The sequence below is a fragment of the Primulina huaijiensis genome, chromosome 9 (assembly GCF_012295235.1).
Source record: "Primulina huaijiensis isolate GDHJ02 chromosome 9, ASM1229523v2, whole genome shotgun sequence".
Classification (NCBI taxonomy): domain Eukaryota; kingdom Viridiplantae; phylum Streptophyta; class Magnoliopsida; order Lamiales; family Gesneriaceae; genus Primulina; species Primulina huaijiensis.
The window spans coordinates 1,245,770-1,267,251 of NC_133314.1; the positions used below are offsets into that span (position 1 = coordinate 1,245,770).

General features: G+C 36.1%; 4 protein-coding genes across 7 annotated transcripts; 1 reads left to right on the top strand and 3 right to left on the bottom strand.

Moving 5' to 3' along the window:
• Positions 1 to 49: 49 nt before the first annotated feature.
• Positions 50 to 3,130, bottom strand: LOC140984386 (uncharacterized). The gene is made up of 7 exons (XM_073451770.1): positions 3,001 to 3,130; positions 2,644 to 2,883; positions 2,469 to 2,564; positions 1,665 to 1,705; positions 905 to 1,022; positions 698 to 778; positions 50 to 381 (listed from the first exon to the last, which is right to left on the bottom strand). Exons 2-7 carry the CDS (start codon positions 2,830 to 2,832, stop codon positions 325 to 327), a joined length of 582 nt encoding a protein of 193 aa, XP_073307871.1. The 5' UTR covers positions 2,833 to 2,883; positions 3,001 to 3,130; the 3' UTR covers positions 50 to 324.
• A 149-nt stretch (positions 3,131 to 3,279) lies between these two features.
• Positions 3,280 to 7,297, top strand: LOC140984384 (GATA transcription factor 24-like). 4 transcript variants are annotated; one of them, XM_073451765.1, is made up of 7 exons: positions 3,280 to 3,725; positions 4,178 to 4,261; positions 4,354 to 4,487; positions 5,371 to 5,499; positions 5,685 to 5,793; positions 6,640 to 6,711; positions 6,879 to 7,297. In XM_073451765.1, exons 1-7 carry the CDS (start codon positions 3,366 to 3,368, stop codon positions 6,966 to 6,968), a joined length of 978 nt encoding a protein of 325 aa, XP_073307866.1. In that variant the 5' UTR covers positions 3,280 to 3,365; the 3' UTR covers positions 6,969 to 7,297. The 4 variants fall into 4 exon arrangements, with proteins under 4 accessions (XP_073307866.1, XP_073307868.1, XP_073307869.1 ...); XM_073451767.1 differs by having other exon boundaries at positions 3,281 to 3,725; positions 5,688 to 5,793; XM_073451768.1 differs by having other exon boundaries at positions 3,281 to 3,725; positions 5,395 to 5,499.
• Positions 6,879 to 9,550, bottom strand: LOC140984642 (probable glycosyltransferase At5g20260). Its single transcript, XM_073452193.1, has 5 exons — positions 8,993 to 9,550; positions 8,321 to 8,607; positions 7,833 to 8,053; positions 7,595 to 7,752; positions 6,879 to 7,496 (listed from the first exon to the last, which is right to left on the bottom strand). The coding sequence occupies exons 1-5, from the start codon at positions 9,470 to 9,472 to the stop codon at positions 7,398 to 7,400; spliced, it is 1,245 nt and encodes a 414-aa protein (XP_073308294.1). The 5' UTR covers positions 9,473 to 9,550; the 3' UTR covers positions 6,879 to 7,397.
• Positions 9,551 to 10,517: 967 nt separating this feature from the next.
• Positions 10,518 to 20,576, bottom strand: LOC140984320 (dynamin-related protein 3A-like). Its single transcript, XM_073451636.1, has 20 exons — positions 20,076 to 20,576; positions 19,066 to 19,348; positions 18,916 to 18,944; positions 18,732 to 18,833; positions 18,214 to 18,282; positions 18,075 to 18,134; positions 17,686 to 17,799; positions 17,567 to 17,615; positions 17,046 to 17,155; positions 16,471 to 16,563; positions 16,266 to 16,358; positions 16,049 to 16,186; positions 15,312 to 15,425; positions 15,116 to 15,211; positions 14,971 to 15,013; positions 14,184 to 14,365; positions 13,940 to 14,086; positions 12,279 to 12,331; positions 11,512 to 11,611; positions 10,518 to 11,055 (listed from the first exon to the last, which is right to left on the bottom strand). The coding sequence occupies exons 1-20, from the start codon at positions 20,451 to 20,453 to the stop codon at positions 10,777 to 10,779; spliced, it is 2,532 nt and encodes an 843-aa protein (XP_073307737.1). The 5' UTR covers positions 20,454 to 20,576; the 3' UTR covers positions 10,518 to 10,776.
• Positions 20,577 to 21,482: the final 906 nt, after the last annotated feature.

Consider the following 21,482-nt stretch of genomic DNA (forward strand, 5'->3'; position numbering starts at 1 on the left):
ACAAATACCAATAATAGAACATACACTTGATGATAATATTGGACAGAAATTCAAGAAATTATTTTTGCTGTTTTTCACTCCAAGTAACAACACCAAACAAACAGATCAAATGAATACAACAGGAATTGTTCCTAAACAGAGATAAAAACAGAGAACCACAAACTGAACAGAGCTAAAATTTCACAAACTATACAACAGAATGCAATCTGGGATCCAAACAAATAGTGAAATAACAACTCCTGGCAAACTAATTCTTTTAATTGTAACATATCGAGATGACGTGATTTACAAAGCTCAACATTAACTTTGTGGCAATCTGGTTTTTCATGCTTGATCTTCAAGCAATAACGCCTCAAGCTCTTCTCTACGACGCTGGAGTTTCTGTCATTGCCATTTCATCATATTTATTATGTGATTCTTCAAACATGGAACAGATACAACAAGATCCAATCCAAAGTAGGAAGCGTTAAAAGAATAACAAATAGAGTTGAAGGGTTTGGAATCATCGAATCTTTCAAAAGCTATGAACTCTGATTTGGAACAACTACAGACCCTTGTTACTTTTTAAAACTTGGATCTCAAGAACAGTTAAATGCTGAATGAGATTACTAAAAAAATGAGAATACTATATGCTAATTTTATCGTTCAAGCAAGTATCTTAACAGCTAAACTTTAGTAAGGCAACTCAGGGGATTACCTCGAGATCCTTTATCGCTTGGTCTCGTGACACATGGCTTTTTTGGTGAGTGCGTTTGAGCATACCCAGGCAAAATATCCCCTAACACAAACGGATTTATGTAAGAAGCTATTTGTGCCCTGAATTGATTATGCATACGCAACTGATGCAATGAGCCTAACAAGTAATACCATATCAACTAGTAGGTACATGATTTCTTGAACTTACGGATATAACATAAATAACACCACATCCAAGGAGCAAGTAGGATGCTATGCTCTGGAGAATAAAAAGTTCTTGATGGTTCCGTAAATGCTCAGGGTACGCTCTGGTCATTACTGCAACACTGGAATTGCCCAAATAAAATAATTAAGCTCAGCGACACCATAGGTGTAAAGATGCTGTATGTATACGTACAGGGTCTCTAAAAATAAATAGATGCAGTTATATTCCATTTGACCCATTATCCAATATACGCAACAACAGCAATCTAGCGTTACAATGGAAGACCACCTTAGCGGTCTCTCGGTGAGGCATTTTCACCTTTTCCTGTTCTTCTCATCTCACCTTTTTTATTTTCCGATTCCTATTTACTTTAATTTATTTCCAACCACAACTTCTCTCATCAGAAAATTTTATATTTTATTCAATTTAAATTTTAAAATATCAAAATATCCCACATAAAGCTGTGTTTTGACTATTATTTTGCGTGCTCAACGCGTGACTGACTGCTATTTGTGTTATAAAACAAGAAATAGCTTTGTCTAACTGTGCACCCATACACATTTAATCTAGTAAGCATTAATATTTACCTATCAATATGAGCATGATGATAATCTACGGCTGTCTTGCAGAGTATTTCTTTTGGACGGCAAGGGATAGAACGGTTTTCGAAAGCTATGTCACTAGTATAAATTCACTCTATGAAAAAATTAAGATTCATGCTTTTAGAAATATGCATGCATTATTTTCCCCGGTGTACACTTACAAGATCTGCAGCATTCCTCTGCCAACCCAATACTGCAGAACCTGCAACATTATGATGAATACTTAATACATTTACCCTCTCATCGCATTGTATGGATATCAATCTCACAAAATAACATTTAAATCTTTAAACATGGTAAGACTGTGGCCAAGACAGGGTCTTTACAGATACAGGCTTCAAATTTTTAATCACATCCCATCAGATTAATCTTTGTTTTATTTATTACTTCAGAAGCATCTGGATTCTCAATCTCAAACTATGAAACATTTCCATCACCATCGACCTATTTGAAGCAAATGAAATTTTTTTCTTGCTTTTGAAGGTGATACCGTCAGGGCCAGAACCGATAGGTGCCAAATTTTTATTTGTAAATTTTCTAAAATTGCAACCTTCACCAATCACCCCCCTCGACTTGTGGATTCGTCCATAGCATGGGACCATCTTTCAATTTTTCTGGGCTAGGTTTATCAAAAAGCTATATACACCGGTGACAGAAATAAACGCTTAGGGAAGTCGTTTAGCATTTCTAGTTTTCTTCTAAGAAAAATTTATATCATCCATGAACAGTTGGGTACACGAATTCACTGGAAGGAGAGAAAAAAACTGAACTGGAAAACTAGCAGTAAGATGTAATTGCAGGGGACCCTCTTCTCAAAATGCCTACATGATTTCATGCCTGAATTTATGCTCAAATTTCTTGAACTATCTTATAATATTTTACATTAGAAATTATATTCAAGATTTTACAGCCCTGTTTCTAGGTCAAAAACATAGAGTGAGAAAAGATGAGTAAACGGTGCAAACCTTGGAGAAGTTTAGAAAGAATTCCCACTCGGTCTCCGCAATAACCACAAATATAGCTATAACCACCGCGTAACACCGGAAAATGCCATCAAATATCTGAACACAAAGAAAAAAGAAAAAAAAGAAGCAAGCATGCCCAAAGTCCGCAAAAAATGAAGAAAATTCTTAAACTCACGTCGTTTCCGTTCCTGAAGGACTGAATGGCGGAGATGACGTTAATCGCAATGCAGAAAATAGCAGCCAGCGCAGTAACGACGCCGAAGCCCCGACAGGTAATCAAGAATAGGTCCGGCCCCCTTGACCGTGACCGGGCGGACGAATGTCCATCGTTGCGGTGACCCACGAGCGAACTCTCTCCGTCCATCGTGGTCCTCCCGAAAACACTGCTATTGGTTTGAATGGTCGGCGGAATTTTCTGCAATCCTCGAGCAGATTTGTTAGTGGGAAACTCGAATCAGCGAGATAAGAACATGAACAACTTTATGTATATTATAATTATTGTATAATATAAAAAGAAAGACAACCACTTTACTTGCGCCAGCTGGTAAAGAAATGGTATTTCACTGTATTCTGAATTCGTAGACGCCGCCGCGTGTCTCTTATACTCGTACAGGGTGGGGGAAGGGATTGGTTTGGTACTCTTAAGGGCTGCTGGCTTGGCCCATTTCCATGGTACTTATATAATATATATATATATATTGAGAGAGGCGAGGCGGTTCAAATTGTTAATTAGTACAGAACCAAAGGTGTTTGTTCTATTTGAAGATTTGTGGGGGTTAATTGGCATTTAATTAGTAAAATGGGGCCGTAGATTTGCACTAAAATTGCACAAAAGCCCTTCCTCCGAGGGACTTGCAATAGACTTGGACACCCCATATCGTCAAATCTCCACATCCCATGTACGGACAGCCACATTCCTCCATGAACAGCGCCAACGTACAACTCCTCCAGAAGCATGGAACAACTCGCGGCGGCAAGGACGAGAAAGAAGATGTCGTTCAGTGCTCCAATGGAGACTCCATAGGACAGATTCCCCCATCTCAGATCGGTTACGACGCCCCCCACTCGCCGCACGCGCTCCATGATTCCGCTGGAGGTGGGGTCATGGACGGCGTGGAGGTGGTTGGCCCTCACGCGCTCTACGATTCGGGTTTGGCCCCGGTCGTGGCGTCTGCTGGTGGGGATGTTGGTGCGGACCAGCTTACGCTTTCGTTTCAGGGGGAAGTTTATGTTTTCGACTCCGTTACGCCGGAGAAGGTATTTTGCCCCTCATTCTGTTTTTCGTTTGTTAATTGCATGGATTTTTGACTTAGAAGTTAGGGAATTTAGTTTATCGTGTTTGAAATTAACTTTGCTGTTGGAAATTTGTTGCTTTGGAACCTTCATTTCTATACGTGGGTGGTGTGATTCGCTAGTCTCTTTGGTTTTTGCCTGATTGTGTGTTGAATTAACTGTAGAATAAAGCTTAACTAGTCAGAGAGATGAGATGATGTATGGTGTAAGATTTTTTTTCTCATACAGAATGTAAGTATTCATCTTTGATTTTTCATAGGTCAACTCGAGAATCTGAAGTGAATGTAGGTTATTATGGTTCATTGACATTGTAGTGTGACATGAGGTCACGGTTTTAGGTTTTTTATCTTTAGTTGCCTTGTGCTTAGCTTGTCTGTGACAATTTAAGGGTTTTCCTCCCCTTCATTTATGTTCAGGTTCAGGCAGTACTGTTACTGTTGGGCGGCTATGAAGTACCCACTGTTATTCCTACGCCTGGGATGACTCCTCCAAACCATAGGGTGTGGATGAATTAATTTGATTTTCGAGTACTGAAATATCTTGACATGGCATGAATTTACACCTGTTAAGACTTTTCCATTTGCCTCAATAGGGCTTGGCTGAACAAGCCGGAAGGTCGAGTCAACCACAAAGGGTTGCTTCTTTGAACCGTTTCAGAGAAAAGAGAAAAGAAAGATGCTTTGATAAGAAGATTCGCTATATTGTGCGCAAGGAAGTTGCTCTCAGGTAATATAACTATCAGAGAATGTCCAGTAATGATGGGTGATTTGTTATTGTTCTCATATTCAGTCTCTTATTTCTGCTTCTTGACTCATTGGAAAGTCTGGTATGCTAAATTTTTATGGATAGCAGCCTATATTGTAGTTTAGCTTCAGTTTGTCAAGCTTTTATTCTGATTGTTTTTTTTTTGTGATTTGCATAAAATAAGTCTTTCAAAGTGTATTATTTTTTTGATGTAATGTGTATAAATCACCTGATTCAGTGAACATTTAAGCATTAGGTGTGACTGTGCTTGTGAGACATCCCACTGTAGTTCTCAATTTTTTTGAGAGGGGAAGAATGTATACTACCATTTATTGTTTTAATGGATAAGTTTAGTGTAACCTTTGTGTTCCATTCAACATAAGTTTTTTGTTTTCTTTATGCTGGGTTGAAGTGTGCTCAATTATGGACCATGGTTTATCAAATTGATATAATGTGATATTGGTGTTGTCACTATGGACTTAAAAACATGTCACACTAAAGTTTTCACTCGATATTCAAGATGTTAGCAATCGTCTTTGAAGGACCTTGAATAAGGCCTGGCTAGTCCTAAAACATACTATATGTAGTAAATTAGTTTGACTAATTAAACAGCGTGCGCTTATGTTCTACGAGATTAAGCAGCTTGCTATTCTTACGTAACAAGAGAGATTCTACATCGAGACATACTTTATGATGGTTTCAGGATCAATATCTTCAAATCATAATGTTTGGATTTGGCATAAGATTGGTGTTAAGAAACTGGTAGCAAATCATGTCAATCCTAAATTCATAATTATCATATTTAAAAATCAATGGCTAGCACAACTCATTGACATACTGATTTTAATTCTGCATCTTTATATAGTACATATATTATGAAATCTTCCAGGATGCAGCGCAAGAAAGGTCAGTTTACATCATCCAAGTCAGTTTCTGAGGAACCCGGTTCATCGACTGCAGATTTTGATGCTGGCCAAGAAGAACGGGAGACCTTGTGAGTGTAATTTTTTCACTTTTGTGGTTCTGTTATCTGTTAAGCCTCGTTGTCCTCTTCCTTTTTTTTCTTGTTATTTTGACATAGCAGGTAAATAATTACATTGAGTCACAGTGGAGATGTATTGATCTATGTTCTAGTTCGTTAATGGATTTTTAAGTGTCATTGGATTTCCTTGCCTATAGCAGATGTAGGCATTGTGGGATTAATTCGAAGTCCACTCCTATGATGAGACGTGGACCAGATGGACCAAGGACACTGTGCAATGCATGTGGTCTCAAGTGGGCCAACAAGGTTTTGTATATCACTGGTTTAGTATTTCTAACTGAATGTTGTTCAGATCGACCATGAGTTTGATTTTTCTAATGTGGAACTTTATCTGCGTGTTGTGAATGCCACTTTTAGTAAATGTCGACGCCATATCCAAATAAAAATTATCATATGTATATGTACTCGTTCGTTTTAAACAAACCAACTTTCACAACAAAAACTTGATATTCAAATTAGTCATTCAACTAGTTATTTAAATTCAGTGCTTATATTTGTTCATTATCGAGAACACTTACTGTGGTAATAACACCTATCTGATTGTGTTAGTCTTTGTTTTGCCTTTTTTAAGTTATTTATACGCATGCAATAAATTCTTTGTTTGGTGCTATTGGCATTGATGAGTTCATGCATAAGAGTTTTATATGATCCATTTTAGTGAAGTGCTTGACTGCTAAAATGACTTCTGAAAGGATATTTCTAAATTCTGTTATAACTTTGAAAGTGTTCTCTCTCTACTATTTTTTACAAAAATTCCTGAAATTTCATCATTTCCATTTTTAGTCCGGTTATCTCTATTTAACATTACCAGCTGAAGAAAGTTGCCCTCCCTCGTGTGCGTTTGAACCCAGATTCTGCTCTTTGCTACTTGCGAGTCAGTTTTTACATTAAGATCATTTTGACCTTTTTATATGGAAAAACACTTCAAATACAAGAAAGCAATAAAACCTCGTTTCATGAAGTCCAAAGAAATTATTGTATGTGGATAAAATTCAATGATACCACGTCTAGTCCATTCTAAATTTTCTTATTGTTGAATCGATGCAATTACTTCTCTCTAAATTACTCATATTGAAGCTTTTGCTGTTGCAGGGAGTACTAAGAGACCTTTCAAAAGTTCCAATTGTTGCCGTGCAGCCACATTTTATGGATGCTGTTGAAATTGTACGTCACTATTTAAATTTAAAAGTTTATCATATCTGCGATGAAAGAATTGAAAAGTTTCTCATATCTGTGATGAAAGCCACATATTCTTTCTTTCATTTATTCTCCTAAATTTCATGTGAAGAGTTTTATGTTTTCTTAGTGTACACTTTCATTTTCATGCACAGAGCAATGGTGAAGCTCACGGTGCAGATACCATTATCCCTGCTGCTAATGCAATTACTTCCAACGCAGAAAAGACAGTGTTGAACGCTTAAAGGTGATTAAGAAATTACTCTGCCAGTTGTGATGAATTAGATGCTGATGAATGGAGTGAGACTTTAACCGTCTTTCGACTTGTTTGAATATGAGAATTTCTTGTACATATACTTCATGTACTATCAGTTGGATATGCGGGATCAGCTAGAGTACATATAGGCCTTTCCTTTTCCTTTTCCTTTTCCTTTTCTTTTTCCTATTTAAGTTGCATGAAAATCTTGTTCACAAATTTGTTGTTCCTGGAGAACAAACATAATGTTAGACCAGAAATGTATTAAATCCTCTGCTTTATTAGCTTTAAAATTTGTACGTGATGTCGACTTCTTTACATCATGTTTGCCATAACAACGATCCCAAGTATGGTTTGTCATTTCACACTACACTTTGGAGAAAAGAGTAAGAACAGAGTAACAACTTGGTGGAGCTCATTACTTAACGACGTTCCTCCTCAACCATAGATCATATATTACCATATGGAATGCATCAAATTTTACCGGGGGCGCATTCCACTGGAAATGTTTCTGCACCTGTTGATCCATAGAAAATAAGGTAAGTAGTTGCAATATTCAAGATGACTTTTGGGTCTAAAATAGATTTTTTTTTTCCATATTTTTATCTTACCGACCTTGAGTAGATTGTTGTGCAACATTCTGTATTCTGCACCTGCTTTGGCCTTCAAAATGTCCTTGAGTGTGTACACATCTGCCTCTTTCAAAAGAAGAGCAAACTTTCGCCATTCAAGAATGTCAACAAATGGCAAATCAAAGTGATCTCCCAAGATTACTGCAAAATGGCTCCAGATCAAATTATAGAAGCAAAAAAGGATTTGGAAAAAAATGCAACAGTAATATGATGTGATTTACCAGGAACACATCCATAATGAATCGCCCTAGTGATTCGAGCACTTGTGTGACTTAAGCTGGCAGGACAAATGCAGAATTTTGCACTATAAAATTTGTAAATTGTACTTAGTTTAGGCACTGTTTGGTTCTGAAAATCAAGTTCTTCGTCTTCTCCCCATAGATGTACCAGCTTCTTTCTTATATCCGAATTGCATTTGCCTTCCCAGTAGCCAAGAATTGTCCTGCCGGATACACTATCAAACATCAGCCTATGCAACATGTTTTGGATAGAAGAAATTAATCGATAAATTGTCGCCAAAGAACTTTGGGTCGTAATCGAATCAAGCGCAAAATCTAATATATTATTGTCATGAAAACATATCCAATAATCTCTCGAAAGTGATTGCTTCAACTAATAATTGGACCCCAAAACTTGGAACTATACATAGTTCAGATTTTGTGTTTCATCGCTGTAGCTAAGATTATTGAGCTCGAAACGCCATAAATACCTCCTGTGTAAGTCATATCCTCCAGCTGGTTGTGCAAAGGGCTGATTTATTTGAGGAACTGCAAAATCTTTGTGTGGGATGAATCCATATCTATAACTAGAAGAACAGGCAGCTCGTATGGAGTTCTTGACGAGCATATGAACGCCTTGAGTCGCTCCTAAGTCGAATTCATGGCATGATACGAAGAAGTGGTCGGAGCCGAGTGTTCTGTTCCAGTACGGGTACTTGAGGATTAAGCCCTCAACATAATCCTTGACATATGATTCCATTTTCTGGTACGAGGATACCTGGCGTAGCAGAGACCGTCAATCCAATGATATGCCAATTTAATCCTATAAATAATAGACTTGAAGAGGGAGATAAAAGGCTACGATTCAGCAATTAGTAATCACCAATTGCCGCATAAGTAAGAGTAAGGTATATGAAAATGGCAGCCATCAGCACAGGGAAAACGAGGAGTATCGCAAATGGAGGCTGAATCGGGCCGGACCCATCCCCAGCGGCAGAAATATTAAAAACATTACTACACACAGCAATGCCACCACCGGACCCACACCCCAGCCGCCGTGTTCCGCCTCAGCCCGCCACATTATCGTAATTATTTGACTATTTCTTTACAGGAAGAATCTATGGAATCCACTTTAGAATAATAAATAAATACGTATATATAACTTTAATTTGCATGGCGTTTTTTCGCTGGCAACTATTCAGAAACAAGAAACAAAGAAAATGAANCTCTCTGATATTCTTGAAAAAATAACTTTCACTTGCATACTTCCAGTGAATCGTTCTTGGTGTACTATCATCATATTCATCTCCATCTCTGTATGCATAAATCTTGAACTTCCTCTCCATTTCGTTGTAATTTCTCCGAAAAACATCCGCCGAGTGATAAACATCTTCAACAATCTCTACAGAACCATTCCACTGCGTCTGATCACGAAACCCACCAAAAAAAGTCGGAAAATAATTTGAAAAGGTTAAAGTAAAAAGACAAAGGACAAGAAAGGGAGCATTTACTGTGGCAAAATCTGAGGGCAAGATTGGAATGGTGACGAGAAAGACTGACAAGAGTGAATAACAGAGGAGGGAACAGATGCAAATGGCGAAGAGATGGCGATGAACTGCACGGAGAAGAAAATATCTGAGCATTGTCGATTGTGAGAAGAAGCAAAGAATTATCTCTTTTCGTCTTTTTGATGAATTTTTGGTGTTTGTGCGGGGGAGTGGTATTCTTGAAGAAATCGGCGGAGGATTTTGAAGGACGAATCAAAATTAGAGGGATTATGAGGATTTTTTTTAATGAATTTTTGGTAGTTAAGTTGGTTAAGTGCGGCAAGAAAGTGAAGTACAGGTAAACTAGCTTAGCGGCAATACGTATATTAAATATTTGTGTATATTATCGATGAAAAGATCGTTGTATTTTTAGCATTATTCTTATGAAAAATTGCGTAAGTACGTCTTGTTAAAATTCTGAAAAAATGAAAAACCCCATGTATAAAATAAATTGCATCTAAAACCTTTGTGTTTTTAAAATGACATAAAACTTGTTACAAACAGTCAAATAGGGTGAATATGCTCAAGTCTTTTTAAAATAAGGGTTAAATGTGCTTATATTTTTTTAAAAAAAATTAGTAGATATATTAGTATATTAAGATTTTTAGAAGGTTTTATATCTTTTATACTTTTCGGAAGGATTTGATGTAATAAGCCATTAGAATCGAGTGGATAATCAGTCAAAAGATTTAGGACAATTGAAACTAGAACTTAAAAAAATTAGATAAGCATGCCTTCTGTTCCAATCCAGGATCACAAAAAAGCAATCTTCAAGTGGAGTGATTTTCTACTTATTCTAGTTGGCCATATAGTCGAGAGTCATTCAGTCGAAACCCTTTCAAATGCCATGGACCAAAGTCGATTGTGGCTTTTAGCCTTTAGGACAAGAAAAAGAAAAAATAAATACATCAAATCGTATTGATGGGTAGAACCTTAGTATGCATATATTTTTAGATCATAATTTGTGCACGAAAAAACAAAGGAAAGGAGAGCAACAGAAATCAGAACATGCTATAAGAATACAATTTACAAGTTGATAAAAGTGAGAAAAGTAGGCAAAAGATATGACAGTAGTTACATACAAGTAAATTTCTCACGGGAAACCAAAAAAAAAGGATGAATATTTGCTACAAACAATATAAGGAGGGAAGCAACATCTCCTATTTCATCGAGGCATGTTTAACAATTGCATTTATAACAATCCGATCATCATTAGGACAAAAAAAATACTATATGGGTCGGAAAACAAATGGTCAACATCACTTATGTATTCATTTAATAGAAAGATATGCGACTTATCAAGTTCCGGAAGCAAAAACATAGGAATTTACATGTTTTCAGGAATAACGACACGTAAGCGTAACACGAATGTGGTAATGGTAGTTGAATTCTTCACCAATCTAGATATCAACTGATGGATATAGACCAGTAGTAGAATTACGTCCAGCACCATTGGAATCGGTATTACCATAAAAAGGTGAGTGGAGCTCCCCAGAATGCGATGACTTTCGTGACTTCGGGTTTTTGGGAGATGCGGAGTATGATTCGGAGGAACCACTGCTAGTGTTATAAAAGGATGAGGTGGGAAGCCCGTGGATCCTTGGCAAGCCTGTTGGGTCAGTACTCAAGCTGTATCCCCTTTCGACTGACTCAGCTTCAAGGGGTAATTCATCCAACGTCTAACATTCAGAAAAGGAGAAGTGAGAAAAAACCAGAATTCTATCGTCTAATAAAACACAACACAGCACATATAGGATCGACATAAATATGATTATGAATAGTGATGTGACGGCTGGTTTAATTGTGTTAAATGTTAATAACTCAACGGCCATTAACTTTCTAAACAAAGATTGGTGAGAAGTCGAACTGTTGCTTGACGTAGCTCTGAATGGATGAGACTCCATACCAAGAATGTTCAATGCACCAAGAAACATAAAATCTATGCGAAATAAAGCTATCAACCATCACAAATATTGAAAAGAAAAGCAAACAAGGCCATAAGCCCATAACGGGGCAAGAGAGAATAAAAACGTGATCAGGCATTTCTGAAGGAAATATTCAAATATTTCGAGTAAGCTCTTGAGGTACTACAAGCCGACAAGGATGCCTGTAACACTTAAAATTCTGGCACTAACCCGGAAAGCTTGCTGCAGGACCCGAAGTGACTCCCGGGTACGCTTTCTCTTCATGGCTACCTCGTCTGGTTCCTGTAACATCTCTTCGAGCAAGTTGTCTCTGCCCAAAACATAAAAAATTACAAAAAATCCAAATTTAGGCATTTGAGGAAACTATGAAAGGCATGAACTGTATTTAGCTAATATAATAATCGACACTTCAAACCCTTACAAACAGGGAAAAAATGTTATATATTGAACAACTCTTGAACTCAATCCAATCAATAAATAATACCATGCAAAGAACACGGTTAAGAAAACTTCACTTAAAACATGGATGTGAAAGGAAGCTGTAGTAGTAATTTCTATCCCTCTGTTTGTTCTCGAGTAGAATGAGAGAAGGATGAAGCAATGCAGATTACAACTTACAGACTCAAGCCAAGCAATAAAAATTACCGTGAAAAGATAATGAAATAGTTTTCTGTTCGGACAGAAGAACACATTTAAGAAAACTTCTGTGTAAAACATGGATGGGAAAGGAAAGGAAAGTAGTAGTAATATCTATCCCTTTGACTCATTCTAGAGCGTGATGAGACAGAAATGAAGTGACATAGTTTTTCCAACTAAGGCATGCAAGTGTCTCTCTGCTAGCCTGTGTATTATTCTGATTTCAGATATAACCTATCGATTGAAAAAGGAAAGCTGACATATCAATTTGACTTTGCTTGTTTGGTTTTTATCTCTTTGACCATACAAAAATACACAAAGCTTTTAGAAACATAACATGCCTGTAAAGCTTTTTGATGAAAACATTGTGCAGCTCCCGCTTGGTGTGGTTTACCTGCATTACAATAACAACAATAAATAAAATTATTAAACAAATATGTATGTAATTTAAAATCACAAAGAGGACAAGTCAATATCTGAACAGCAGCAACTGCTACAAAAATTTGCCCAAGAAAAAAAGAGAACAAGAGATTACTGAACAGCTTTAACCATCAAAACACAAATAGGACAACTGATTTGTCGGGATTAGAATTTGGTCAGAAACAATGGTGTAACGGGCAAGAATCAAGGACAGACTGCTGAAATCAAGGATAAAGTGCTGGAAGATTCAGAAATAAGGAATTAATTAGAAGGATTTTATTTTGTTTTCTTTTTTAATATTACATGCATTCATGCATTCTAGCCATGACGACAGATTTCTCGCTAGGGAAATTAATTGTATTCAACGTATTTAAATGGCTATTGTTGCAAGGAATAAGAATATCTGAGAAAGCGAAATTCTCTCAAAACGAGCCTCGAAACCTATCTAAAATACATTGATCATCTCATAACATGATCCAAACTTGAGACCATAACAAGTTGGTATCAGAACCAGTCGTCATGGGGGATTCCAAGCACTAAAACCACAATTAGAAGCTTTTGTAAAGTTGTATCGAGAGGACATGGCAGCCAATGAAAGACGGCAGCAAGCTCTTCTTCAACAATTGGAGGAGATATCAAAATGTCAGTCAGCTATGCGATTGGAATAACCGAAGAAGATCGGGGCAAAGACAGCAGCAATCAACGGGGCCCCAGTGACCAGCGTTCTGAAGGACATCGAGACAGCGAGGATGACTAATCAAAAGTACCTAAAAATTTGAAGCTAGATTTTCCCCGGTACAATAGTCAATCAGATCTGGTGAGATATCTTAGTCAATGTGAAAAAAAAATTGACACCAACACGGACAAGAGAAAGACAAGAAAGGATTGGCCTCTTTCCACTTTCAGTGAGATGGTGAACCCTGGTGCCCCAAATGGTAACGAGATCATCCAAAGTTATAGTGGAAAGAAATTAAGAACTACCGCCATTTGCGCTTAATCCTTGAGATACTCCTATAACAATTGTTCTTGAAATGGTGGAGAATTTTTCAGAATAGCAAGAGAGCAACAACAATTTGGAAGATTCTGGAATCAAGCACGATTTCCAAGGAGAGGCAGATGTAATAGGCAAGAATTAATGACAAACTGCTGAAATCAAGGATCAACTGATGGAAGATTTGGAAATAAAGAATTCAATATAATGATTTTATTTAGTTTCCTTTTTTAATATTGCATGCATTCTACCACTGGATCGGGGGAATCACGGCCAATTTCTTGCTAGGAAATTAAATGTCGTCTTTGTATTTAAATGGCTATTGTTGCAAGGAATAAATCCAAACATCTAAAATCAAATAGTGAATGTGAGATCACTATGTTCTCTCGAAACGAGCTTTGAAACCCTATCCAAAATACATTGATCCTCTCATAACATGATCCAAACCTGGGATCACAACAAATGGCATATATGATTGCTTTTTTATTGCATATAAGGAAATCATCACTAAATGCCTAAGTGAGAATGTCCATGGGATGTAAGAATCAAGTAAAGAAAGAGAATTGAAAGAAAATGACAAAAACAAATTACCAGAAAATGCATGATTGCTTTCGGTACAGAATCCTCAATATTCTTCCGGACAATGTCATAATATGACCTCAACAACAGCTTGGTAACAGCAATCTCAATAGTCTCATGATCCGAATGAGCTTCTGAGGGCCTTAATACAGCAGGGGGCTTTAAGTGAACAGGAAATACACATGTTAGGACGGCGTGCAGGACGAAATAAAGCAATAAAAGCAGAATGTAGCTCAGTAAAAAGAATACCGCATACCTCTCTCAAATGAATCATCGAAAAACTCTGCTCCAAGTTCATAACATGTCCATTGATCTGCTCCAAGTTCATAACATGTCCACTGAATGGTTTGCTAGTTGAAGAATTATCTTTAACAGCCGTTCGATTGTCATGACCACCGAAGATCGAAGATATCCCCCAGGTTGAACCAGCATTGCTAACTGGTCGGTAACAAATAATTGACATTAAGTCTTTCAGGTGGTAATTAACTTCTCCTATGCGAGAACCATTGCACTTGAGCAAATAAATGTAAATGTATGCTCAAGGTAGACTGGTAGAGCGACTCAGATCTCATTCAAATAGCTAAATTTAGGATTTAGAATGTATGCTCAAGGTAGATCGACTCAGATCTCATTCAAATAGCTAAATTTAGGATTCAGATTTGGACATATATTTCGTAGTCATAAGAACAAGGTCGTGTGGCCAACAGCTTGCTTTTAGAGAGGAAAAACTTGTTTTTACAGCTTAATAATTCTTCCACTCTTGTTGAATTGAAGATCACGTCTAAGTTCTTCTGTCATCACGTGCTTTCAAGTTGGGGTGATTATAAACAGATGGTGTGTGTCAAACTCTCACCAAGCAAGCAGTCAATTTGATCAATTAGGTTTTACTACTTGATTTAATTTGATATCAATGTATTGGTCATGGTGAAATAAAATTTAACCAATAATATTTTTTCATTTTCCCTCTTGGAAGAGCAATATACTGGCAAAAGTTAATGGTAGCATCATAATCATTTTTAACAAAGAAAAGTCACAAGAATTACCAGATGGTGCAGTTTTTTCAACATCTGCAACTGGTCGAATGCCCTTTTGCCCATGGAAAGAACATCAACATGATTAATCCACAGAATAACTGGGAAAAATTAAAGTTCAGGATTTAACTTGGAGGCTATTGCCGAACAAACTTACCAGCTCAGGAACAATGCCATTCACTTGTCGAGCAATAATAGCACGAGACTTTACATTTTTTTCTGAATTTTGTGATTTATCTAACTCTACTGCATCCTAATTAATAAATGCAAATCAAGAATCGATGAGCATACCCTTGTTAACAACCCATATGGAAATATAAATTACAAAGTGCAGCAAGTGCACGTCTTTTTACCTTTTGCCTAGGAACTGATGCAGCAAACTTTGATGACTTGTTCTGTTGCAAAGCGGTCTCTAAAGCTTTATTTCCACCAATAAAATTTGGATGGGAAGTGTTTACGTAATCCATCTACAGAACAGGAAAAAAAGAATCTCAATCCAAAAATATCCAAGAATAAAAAATTTTTAATCCATAAAAAACATTTGCAAGGAAATTTAAGGCAAAAGATACATTATCTACTTTATAATGATGCAAAAGAAAAGAGAGTCAAGGTATATATGCGGACGGTAGTTGAAATATGTGTCAGAGGAAAATATAAGGGGGGATCAGGTTTCACATATAAAACACAATTTATGTTGGCTTCTTGGCATACTACAATCCTTGCATGAATTGTGCCAGTTTGGATACAGGTAGATCGTTAAAGTTATTGAACACAAGGGGCTAGAATGGAAAAGCATGTACTTCACAGTCTTCACTTTAATAAGAAATGAATGCTACATTACTGTGAATTGTTTCATCATATAAACGCAAGCATTCTGAAATTGTAAGTTCAAAAGATAATAATAGCAACAATAATAAAAGTGATAACGAGAAGCAATTATAACACTGCAGACACTGATATTTTTAAACATCTGGCTCTCAAATCTCAATGCTCCTAGATTGCTATGCAGAACCAATGTTCTATATTTTTAGGATTCAGAAATGATATGGAAAAAAGAAACAAGTTATGGAACTTTAAAATTGCTTATTACCTCCATTTCCACAATGTGTCCTATCATTGTCTCTGATGGTTCAAGACCTTCTCTCAAAAAATTTCCAACCACCTCGTCCATGCGCTTTCTGAGAATTGGAAAACGCTGCAATTCATTAACCATACATCGATGGCTCATCTGAAAAAACAAACAGTGTTAATATCCCTAGCAAAATAAAACACATCTATAAACAATGATAATATATAAAAGCAAGCACCTTGATTAGCTCATCATAAATAAATCTAGCACACTGAAGACTTGGATCCAGCAGGCGAGCTATTTGTCTCCGAATGAGAACTTCAAAAGGAACCTACATGTTTGTATTTATTTCAAGAAAATGTCAGGAGGAATGTCGAATGCTAAATAAATTATCTTAGATTTTCTTTTTTTAGAAAAACGAAAAATACACAGCTGAGACTTACTTCTGGCACAAACAATGCAGATTTGGGACCCGTTGCATTTTGAATGGCAGTGTGGATGTCATCATCTGTTAAATCTGCACATGGATCTACGTCCTGCAGAAAGAGATAACGTAAAGAAAGTTTAATCTAACAATCAATTTAAAATCTTCAAGAATTCCAAAGCTCAACAAATTACTGGCCATGAGAAGAGTCGACAATAAATATTTTTAACTTAAAAAGATCAAGCAAGCATTGGTCAAGACATCAGTATTCAACTTTTAGAATTATGCCACTTTAAACTCACACGGGAAAGAACACAGGGCAACTCAACATTTGTCATGGCTTTGTTCACTCAATAATCTTCCTTTCTCTTACCCAACAAAACACTTACAGTTGCCCAGTGAGGAAAAACTCTTTGTTCTACAGAGTAACCAAAGGATGGATTATATTGAGAAAACAGTGTTAAATTTTTCACCAGTGAGATTTAAAACAGATCTTCAGTACAATATTTTACACTTGTGAGATATTTAAAACAGACCTACAGTACAATATTTTACAAAGCATTTCCACGACATTCTATAATCAAGAGCACAAACCTCCAAGCACTTCACAAATATATTTTGGAAAATGTAATGGATTCTAGCCCCACCAGACAACTCGGATGTTGACATTTCTTCATTTTTTCCTTCTATCATAGAAGAAAATGCTGTTTCAAACAAAACAGAAATCAATTAATATGAGACGCCGGGTGATGCTGAAAATGAATCAAGGCAACACAAGCTTGGACTTCTCATGCTGAATTAAATATTAGACCACAACGGCAAATGCTGAAAGAAGAGAAACTGCTATGTAACCAATATATTTATTGCATTATAATTATAATTATCAATCCAAAAAATTTATTGTTCCATATACCAAACGATTCAAATAAGGAACACTGATGAATCATGATCGGCTATTTTGCAAAATAAGCCAATGATATCAACAACAAATGAGCTCTACGCAAAACCCGCGCCAAACTGCTCGCGAATGGCTTGATTCATTCGCAGGTCAACAAATATATGTAAAAATTAATATCCAAAGTAATGTCTGAACAAGATAATTAGAGGAAATATACCATCAGAATATTTTGAAAGAATGTTAAGCAATAGTGCTCCCTGGCCAGCCTGTAAGTCAGTAAAAGTTCAGAGAGTAGCAAACAAAGAAAATAGTACACGTAGACAAGTTTAAAAAAACCTTAGATTCAGTAATCTCTCCATAGCTTGCATGCTCCTTTGCAACAGAAACAAGAGCAGCACTTATGCGTGCCTTCAACCCTGGAAGAATTGCCTTAATATGCTGCACAAGAATCTGTTTAACAAGGAGAAAGATTATATTGTACACCTATCACAGTAAAAAATCTTCTATACAATTGTAGTGAGACGGAAAGAATGGCAACAAAAACTTTATGCCAAGGTAGAGTTGTTGACTAAACAATTACTCCAGAAACCGCAAAATGTTGACGGAGCTATGTGCTTCACAAAAATACTAACTAGAAATGCTATTTAACTCGACTTGATGATCAAGGTGAATAAATTAAATAGATCAGAAAGACAAATGTCAGGCTCAATCTCAAACATATATACCTGGTTCAACTTCTTGGCCAACTGAGGAACTCCACAGCGATCGGCAAGATCACTGTATACCTGCAAAGAAGATTAGCCATTCAAGTGATCGGATATGAATGGGAAATTAAAACTATCAATAACAATATCAAGATCATACTGGCCGGCTGCGAAAAAATTTCTCCTCTGCTATAAGTGCATCCTTGATGCTCCGATTCAAGAGAATGTCCTGCTTAATGATAAAAACAACTCCATCAAGGAAAAAGCATTGAAAATTATTGAGAACTTTTCATACAGCATCGATTCTCATCTGTCAAAATGAGGTACCAATCAAGTCATCAGAACATTAAGCAACAAAATCACTTCCTAGTGGGTCTTAAACAGCGTGCATTATTTTTTCAAACCATAGTCAAAAGACTCAACCAAGCAAATGCCGAAAGATTTGTAAACTAATTACCATTAAAAAAATTAATAATAAGAAGATGCAAAACTTTCAGATTGAAAGCTTTCCGACAGTCTAAAAGGTTCAAACAACTAAAATTTTAAGATCTGAAAAATAGCATTTTAATAACTAAACAGAAAAGAAACAATTCAAGCTTAGCAGCTAAACAAATTACAAGGTAGCGTTCTCTATCATATGCAGGTATCATATGCATCTTTCTGAAATTTAAGTATTACCTCTTGACTACGATTCACAACACCTACATAACCAAGCTGAAGAGGAATCACTTTTCCGAGCAAAAAGTTGCGGGCATCGGTACCTCTGTCCATAATATCCAACTGAAGAACCAAAGTTAGCATAAAAAACAATGTGTTAGAAAAAATGCCTACTACACGAGAATTAGGTACTTAAATTCCTCACCTTCGTAATTACACCAATAGTTCTATTACCTGCAGGCAAAAACTTCACAAGTTAGTTTTAGAGTCCAAAACAGAGCATATTGCTGTTTATAGAAATGAGTTTTCGTAATAAATTTTTTCTGAAAATTAATGGATTAAGAACAGAACCAACCATCAGGATCAGCAATTCCAGCCATCTGAAGAGCATCTGAGTTTGCTAGATCAGAATTTGCAGGCGATACAGCCAGTATCAAACAACTTGGAATTTTAATGTACGACATTATCATAGTTCTAATGCGAGCTTCAATATCAGTCGGCTGGTCACCGACAGGAACTTTTGTTAGTCCTGGTAGATCTACAAGAGTTATGTCAAGAACATTTGGTGAAAAAATCTTTAAACGAATTTGTTTGTCTGAAACACCCTTGTTTTTTCCTGCCTCTCTCTCTGTATCAGCCTAAATAAAATTTCAACAGTCAAATTCAAGAATAATCAACAAGAAAAAAAGTGTAGGAAAATAAGTGAAGAAGAAAGTAAGATTATAGCAATCAAAGCAATGAGAATAGCATAAAGATATGGTTTGCCCAGCGGTAACCATGAAGCATGCTGACCAGATCTTTCGCAAAAAAGTCAACATGGTACTAAAATAAGTAACCCTTTTGAAATCTTTGGTTTTCAGAAGCTAGTTGATAACCAATGTAACCATCAACTACCATAACAAAGAGTTCACTCAAAAAAAACCGTGATAAGAATTGATCAGGCACCATGGACCAAAATAATAGGCAGAAAAAGGCAGCAACTGTACAACCAATGCTCACATTGATCTTTACGAAAGAAAAAAATTTGCAAGTCTTCTATTTGCATCCTAGAAATAAAGAGAGTCGAAACCACCAACCCACTGAGCAGATACTGATTTAAAGCCCCATAATTATATCTACATAGACGGAAAAGTATAATTTTACCAATTAGTTCAGAAATAGAGAATGGACAAAAAAGAAACTATTTTTTCCAAACATCCGTCTAAACCTCCGGAAATTAAAAAATATGAATTTAGCTATCGACTTCATTTTCGCACATATAAGCATACACGTAAAGATTATCTGATAAAACGAGACGGTAATTGATTTCGAATTTAAAAACACCGCCCCATAAAAAAAAACCCCACACGCTAATGGAAGAAAAACCTGAATTTCCTTCCGGATTTCATTGAAATCAAAGAACTTCTTCCCCGGCAAATGCAAGAACTCCCCCCACTCCTCGTCCGCTCCATCTATCTTCCTCTTAGTCTGCTGCAGTTGCAGCACAAGAGGGCGCCGAGTGCAGATATCATTGCCACGAGGCAGGAAATCACGGCCCACCAACGCCTCCAACACACTGGATTTGCCGCTGCTCTGGCTACCGACCACCGCCACCTGCGGCAATTCGATCATTGACTGGCTTCCGACTTGCGCAAATATATCCTGCAGCTTGTTCGCTATAGGTATGACAGAGTGACACAACGGCGTCGCCGCCGAACCACCGCCGGCTGCAGCTGCCGACGCCGACGCCTGCTCGTCCGCCATGAGTTTGATCAACAATTAGGTGATAGATTAAATGTATCACTACTTTTCAGATCGAGAGAGAGATTTTGAAAACCTAAAGCTGAATAGTTGTGTATAAAATGATTGATTCACGGTGGAAAGGATTTGAAATGAATTTCGTGTGGTTCTCTCAAATTAATTGAAATTTCATTTTTGTAAATTTGAGAATTCCCAAATTTTTTATTAATTTAAAATTTATAATTGGAAAAAAATAAAAAATAAAAAATGAAAAATATTACAAAATTTGATAACAAAAAATATACATTTTTAATTAACACAAAAACTCTTGTAAGACGATCTCACGGATCAATTTCATTGGTCGAATCTCTTATTTGAATCATCCATGAAAAATATTACTTTTTATGTTGAGAGTATTACTTTTAATTGTGAATATCGGTAAGATTGACCCGTCTCACAGATAAAAATTCGTGAGGCCGTATCACAATAAACTTATTCTTTAATTAAATTTCATATAGATACGATTACAATCTTATGTCTTTTACTAATTATTATCTTCGCTAATATAAATTTAATGACAAATTTATTCTTGATATGAATTTTTAAAAATTTATTAGCATTTAAAATACCATACAGTATATTCTTTAGATTTAATTTAACACAAAAACTATTGTAAAACGGTATCACGGGTCAATTTTTTAATACAAATATTTTATTAAAAATTTAATATTTATTATATCAAAAATATTATTTTTTATTTTAAATATGAACATATTTACGTCTCATAATATACTTACTATTTATTTAAACGATAAATTTTATGAGGCTAATAAATGTTAACAATCAAATGAAATTCGTACATCCTCCTCAGTTCTAGACTTGTCTCGTCCCGCACCAAAATACAGAATTTATATTTATTTATTTATTTATTATTTATTTATTGTGAATTAATTTAATTACAATGTTAATGTATTTTAAAAAATTGATGAAGATACGTACGCAACACAAAAACAAACATATAAGGATAATTATATTGAATAAACATATATTTTT

Bases quoted from the DNA above. Each gene is read 5' to 3' on its own strand.
- LOC140984384 (XM_073451765.1), top strand. From the start codon at position 3,366: ATGTACGGACAGCCACATTCCTCCATGAACAGCGCCAACGTACAACTC. The intron at 5,500-5,684 runs GTGAGTGTAATT...CCTTGCCTATAG, and splicing joins CAAGAAGAACGGGAGACCTT to CAGATGTAGGCATTGTGGGA. The intron at 6,712-6,878 runs GTACGTCACTAT...TTTCATGCACAG, and splicing joins TTATGGATGCTGTTGAAATT to AGCAATGGTGAAGCTCACGG.
- LOC140984386 (XM_073451770.1), bottom strand. From the start codon at position 2,832: ATGGACGGAGAGAGTTCGCTCGTGGGTCACCGCAACGATGGACATTCG. The intron at 2,565-2,643 runs GTGAGTTTAAGA...CTTTGTGTTCAG, and splicing joins CCTTCAGGAACGGAAACGAC to ATATTTGATGGCATTTTCCG. The intron at 1,023-1,664 runs GTAAGTGTACAC...GGGCAATTCCAG, and splicing joins AGAGGAATGCTGCAGATCTT to TGTTGCAGTAATGACCAGAG.
- LOC140984320 (XM_073451636.1), bottom strand. From the start codon at position 20,453: ATGGCGGACGAGCAGGCGTCGGCGTCGGCAGCTGCAGCCGGCGGTGGT. The intron at 18,834-18,915 runs GTGAGGAATTTA...TTGGTTCTTCAG, and splicing joins CTATTGGTGTAATTACGAAG to TTGGATATTATGGACAGAGG. The intron at 18,283-18,731 runs GTAATACTTAAA...ATCATTAAGCAG, and splicing joins TTGTGAATCGTAGTCAAGAG to GACATTCTCTTGAATCGGAG.